Source organism: Trematomus bernacchii, unplaced genomic scaffold, assembly GCF_902827165.1.
Source record: "Trematomus bernacchii unplaced genomic scaffold, fTreBer1.1, whole genome shotgun sequence".
NCBI lineage: Eukaryota > Metazoa > Chordata > Actinopteri > Perciformes > Nototheniidae > Trematomus > Trematomus bernacchii.
The window spans coordinates 20844715-20850714 of record NW_022987564.1 but is presented as its reverse complement, the minus strand read 5'-3'; the positions used below and the strand labels follow the sequence as shown (position 1 = coordinate 20850714).

Genomic DNA, 6000 nt, shown 5'->3' with positions numbered 1-6000 from the left:
ACGGGTAATAACCGGAAAAGCATGACATGGGAGCTTTAAATTTCACACTTTGAACATTGGAGAATCACATATTTTGTTGCTTAATGTTACATACATTAAGAAGTACTAAGTAAAAACAACAAAAAAATGGTCACTGAAGGAGCTGCACAGTGAATGTAACAAATAATGTTTATCAGATGTTAACACAGTAACCTTCCAAAAAAAAAAAATGCAGTCTGTCTTTTATGTAGTCCTACGGGTCAATGTAAGCCGTAAGCACTCTCCTCACTCTCTTTCCCTCCCCCTCATTACAGTCAGTGAGATACCTATTGCTCTGTGTGGGAGGCTGTAAATCCCTTTCACCTTGCATTGTTCCCAACACAGACTGAACATCCACAGCCTCCTTACTGGCCTCACAAAAATTGTGGAGGACAAAGCAGGAGTAAATTACATGGGGCAGGTCAACCAAGTTTATGTCCATAGGCCTTCTAAGTGCAGCAAATCTGTTCTTGAGGCGACCAAAAGCACACTCAATGACCATACGTGCCCTATACAAAGTTAGCCCAAAGTACTGTTCCTGAACTGTGGAGCCACCGGTTGCATATTCCTTCATCAGGTACGGCAGCAGCGGGTAGGCAGGATCACCAAGAAGATAAATTGGTATGGCCTCCTCCTCGTCCACAATCTGTTTTCTCAGAGCAGGGATCTTTCCAGTTTTCAAGTACATGTTTACCTTTGAGTTAGCAAACACCCGTGCATCATGCACACTCCCAGGCCACTTTACCACGACATCCATGAATCGGTACTTGTAATCACAGACGGCCTGTACATTAAGGGAATGTCTGCCTTTCCTGTTGATGTAGTCAGTGGGGTTGTTAGATGGCTGCTTGATTTCGATGTGGGTTCCGTCCACTGCTCCTAAACATTGGGGCATGTGATGAGCATGATCGAAGCCCTCAACCAGATCTGCGGTCTCGGGCTCAGTATAAGGCAGCTTGATATATTTTGGACCCAGGTGGATTGAGATCGCTCTGCACGTCTGCCTAATAATGCGGGACAAAATCTGGCGCGAAACACCGAAGGCGTTAGCAGTCTTCCGCATCCTTCCCCCATCGCTCAGGTAATACAGTACTAACGCAACCCTTTTCAGTGGATCAATTGGTGCCCTCATGGTTGTTGTTTGCCTTTCAATATATGGGCACAGTTCTTCGGTCAGGGCGACGACAGAGGCTCTGGACATGCGGAAGTTCTCCCTCCATTCCTCATCCACGACAACGCCATTGACAAAATTGTCCCACCAACTGCTGCTTCTGCCCGGTCTTACCCAAAACCTTCTCCTGGTTGCCCTTCGGGTTATTCCCTGCGGTACTCTTAGCAACATGTTGGTCATGTTCTCCATGTCCTGTTGTTGCTGATGGATGAGCTCCTGTAGATGTTGCACAAAGAACTGTAGCATGGTCAGTAGCGACTGGAGCACGATAGCAACCCTGCGATCCGCCATTGTTGTTGTTAACGAAACACATCAGCAATGATGCGGGGTACGCGGAGAGGTGGGAAGAGGTGGGGAGAGGTGCAGAGAGGCGGGGCTATGAAAACGAATGACCGTATAGGCGACTTCACGGCCCCGTTGGACCCCCCAGAGCGCTCCGTTCCCAGATCTATCCACCTTTGGACCCGTTGTCGTTTGCGGGGTCTGTTTCTACGTTTCCCTTACGGCCTCGTGGAGCTTAGAGGGCTATACGCATGAGAAATATGCGGATTCAACCCGTTTTCGTCCTCGTGGAGCCGGGGCCTGAGGTGCTGAATCAGGCTGTGCAGATGGTGAATTACATCAAATCAAGGCCCCTGAAATCTCGCCTCTTCTCCCAGCTGTGCGCCGAGATGGGAGCCGACCACCAAAGCCTGATCCTCCACAATTTTTAATGTTGTGACCTGTCTGGTTTAAATGAGTGTGTTGCTGCTTTGATGAAGCCTAATTTGATAAAGTTTCAAATTAATTTCTGAAATATTTCGTTAATAAATATTTCATGAGTAATATAGTTGTCTGTCACATTTTATTTGGCATTAGTAAATAATTATGCACATTTACAGATATTTTACATGATATGAGTGATAACACGTGTTATAAGGGCTATTTTGCACAATAGGTGTGCCTTGAGATTTTTACTTGTCCTTTGGTGTGCCTGGGGCACAAAAAGTTTGGGAACCACTGCTCTAACCCATGCGTACGCACTAAGCACACAGACGGGAGAGACGAGAAACTGCGACACCGTTGGCAGAAGGAAGAATGGAGAGAAATATGTGGAAATAATACCATAAATAAAATGTTACCTCTCATTTATCAAATATGAATAATTCACTTTCAAACATTGATTAAAGCCAATCTTAAAATGATTAAACAAACGCCTGCTTGAGACTCCTCAATGCACACAAACACATAACTTGGAGAAATAAATAAATACGGATATGTTATTTAAAACCACCTCGAATATGTTGTGTTAATGTTATGAAATGTTTTCTCATAAATGATGCGGTAAGCAGGAGGACAGAATGACGTCTAAACTGACGCTGTTTTGCATTTCTATAGGTTGTAGATACGAGCATGGTTTTATATACTATCACGTTTAATCGTGTTTTATGCCGTTTGCCAAGACTTGATAAGTGGCTCGTAAAACACAGGAGGTATGGAAACTAAGAACACCATATGTGGTAAATTGTACAGCTAATATAACACAACACATTGTATTTCCTTTAACTGGTGGATTATGGATATATAGTTGCTGATCGACAGCTGGAACACAAACCACCAAATACAACACAATAATTCAGATCCAGTCGTCATGACTCCACTCCGGAGGGATTCCCCCATCATTTCTTACAGTTTCTCATCAAGGGGGGGTCTCCTGTCCCCGGGACAAACACACTGCCTGAGGAAGGTTATGTGTATTTATTTTGTCATTCACTTTTTTCGGACCACTTATTTATTTATTTTGGTGACGATCCGACCTCCATGCTGCTACTCTGGTTCAAACTGCATCCACCAAACAATATGATTTATCTCCACCTCCCCAAAATAACCAAAACCTGACACGGTGTGAGATGTATTTTTTAGCTGTTCGGTCCTCATTTCCTGATCTTCTTCATGCAGTCAGTCAGAATGAATGAATGAATGAATGAATTAATTAATGGGCGTTTCTTTGACTATTTAAAGGCAAATGGGCGTTAGGAGTCGATTGTGATTTATAAAGGGAAACAGGCGTAGGAAGTGCCGTACGCACTTCCCTCGCTGGTACGCAATGTTTTGTGAATCGAAACATTTCGGAAAATTTCTGTACCTATTTTTTTGCTTTGTACTACGTAAGCAACCTTCCCACGTCAATCCTACGCAAGGCGTTATAAATGAGGCCCCTGGGGCCTCATTTATAAAGGGATATACGCTCAAAAAATGGCGTACGCCAGTTTCTACGCAATGTTTGCGATTTATAAAATACTAACTTGACGGGAAAATGTGCTGTCCTCCACGCAAACTCTAACCCATGCGTACGCACTAAGCACACAAACGGGAGAGACGAGAAACTGCGACACCGTTGGCAGAAGGAAGAATGGAGAGAAATATGTGGAAATAATACCATAAATAAAATGTTACCTCTCATTTATCAAATATGAAGAATTCATTTTCAAACATTGATTAAAGCCAATCTTTAAATGATTAAACAAACGCCAGTTTGAGACTCCTCAGTGCACACAAAAACATAACTTGGAGAAATAAATAAATACGGATATGTTATTTAAAACCACCTCGAATATGTTGTGTTAATGTTATGAAATGTTTTCTCATAAATGATGCGGTAAGCAGGAGGACAGAATGACGTCTAAACTGACGCTGTTTTGCATTTCTATAGGTTGTAGATACGAGCATGGTTTTATATACTATCACGTTTAATCGTGTTTTATGCCGTTTGCCAAGACTTGATAAGTCGCTCGTAAAACACAGGAGGTATGGAAACTAAGAACACCATATGTGGTAAATTGTACAGCTAATATAACACAATCCATTAGTTGTATTTCCTTTAACTGGTGGATTATGGATATATAGTTGCTGATCGACAGCTGGAACACAAACCACCAAATACAACAAAAATAATTCAGATCCAGTCGTCATGACTCCACTCCGGAGGGATTCCCCGATCATTTCTTACAGTTTCTCATCAAGGGGTGTCTCCTGTCCCCGGGACAAACACACTGCCTGAGGAAGGTTATGTGTATTTTTTTTGTCATTAACTTTTTTCGGACCACTTATTTATTTATTTTGGTGACGATCCGACCTCCATGCTGCTACTCTGGTTCAAACTGCATCCACCAAACAATATGATTTATCTCGACCTCCCCACAATAACCAAAATCTGACACGGTGTGAGATGTCTTTTTTAGCTGTTCTATCGTAATTTCCTGCGATCTTCTTCATGCAGTCAGTCAAAATGAATGAATGAATGGGCGTTTCTTTGACTATGTATAGGCAAATATGGGCGTTACGAGTCGATTGTGATTTATCAAGGGAAACAGGCGTAGGGAGTGCCGTACGCACTTCCCTCGCCGGTACGCAACGTTTTGTGAATCGGAAAATGGCGGAAAATTTATGTACCTATTTTTGTGCTTTGTACTACGTAAGCAACCTTCCTACGTCAATCCTACGCAAGGCGTTATAAATGAGGCCCCTGGTCGTCCTAGAGACGGCTGAGTTTATAATCGCTGTAGGCCTATAGTTTAAAGATACACTGATTGACCGTCCTCATCTGCGCTCTTATTTTGTAAGGTAACTTCCGGTAGCAGAATATGAAAAAACTGTAGTTTTTTTGTTTCTGTTTTCTAGTGATTTTATTTTTTGTTTTGAGAAGTAGAAAATGAAAATCATCCCGTTTTTTAAATTTAGTAAATCCCTTTTTGACCGTGATAAAGTAAAACGCCTTGTATTTCAATTTTGGTTTTTCAATTTTAAAATGAAAATCAAATATCCAGTCGTTTTTTGTTTTTGAATATCCATTTGTGAAAAGAAAATCCAATGACCAAAACATACACTGACCCTCTTGGTCAGAACTGCATGTTTATCTTTGGCAGCCAGGTGCATTAACACACTAACAGTTGTTTTTGAGTAATCAAGCACCTCTTCAAAGACACATTTGATTTGATTTGATTTATTTCGAACGTGTAATACAATACAAAAAAAAATGATAATAGTTAAATGAAACAAGAGAATTATGATACTATAGAAACGTAAGCAGTATCAAATTGATAAACTAAATATTATTGACTTACAAATTATATATAAACAAATGATCTACCTAATTACACATCCGAAAAGGCGTGGGACGGAGTTTACACGCATTTAATCCCACCCCTTCTCCCAAAAACTAAATTAACATTTTTGTTTTCTTTTAACAAAATATACATCTAAATGTATGTCTACATTCTATATAAATTTACAATTATAAATAGATTATATAATTCTTATTACAATATATATATATATATATATTAGGGCTGTCAAGTTAACGCGTTAATAACGCGTTAACGCAAAAAAAATTAACGCCACTAATTATTTTAACGCGATTAACGCATGTGTATTTTTTGTCCTCGGCCGCCGTAGTTTCAGAGCGCATCGAGTTTAAAATACCATCTACAAGCTGAAGCTGACAGCCCCGCTCCTGCTGCCCGCTTGTGGCAGACCACACTTCCACGCTCACCGGCAGGCCCGGACTGGCCATCGACCGGGAGGGTGTGTGTATGTGTGGCGCGAGCGAAGCACACCTTACGTGTTGTTGTTAGCATCTGGTGCTAGCTAGCTGAGCTAACGGATATAAGGAGCTGTTTCAATGAAAACAGAGGAGCGACATTTCGCCGACAACTGCGCCGAGCACTTGACTTTATGCAGGTAGCCAGACAGCACACTCAGCACGGATAGTGCCGCAACACAGCTCATACACACAGGCATATATGCCTTGAGCTGCACATAGCTCCAACGAT

At 41.6% G+C, this 6000-nt stretch overlaps 1 protein-coding gene across 1 annotated transcript; it reads right to left on the bottom strand.

Moving 5' to 3' along the window:
- Positions 1–232: 232 nt before the first annotated feature.
- Positions 233–1378, bottom strand: LOC117477800 (putative nuclease HARBI1). Its single transcript, XM_034124546.1, has one exon. It carries the CDS (start codon positions 1376–1378, stop codon positions 233–235), a length of 1146 nt encoding a protein of 381 aa, XP_033980437.1.
- Between the last annotated feature and the right edge of the window lie 4622 nt (positions 1379–6000).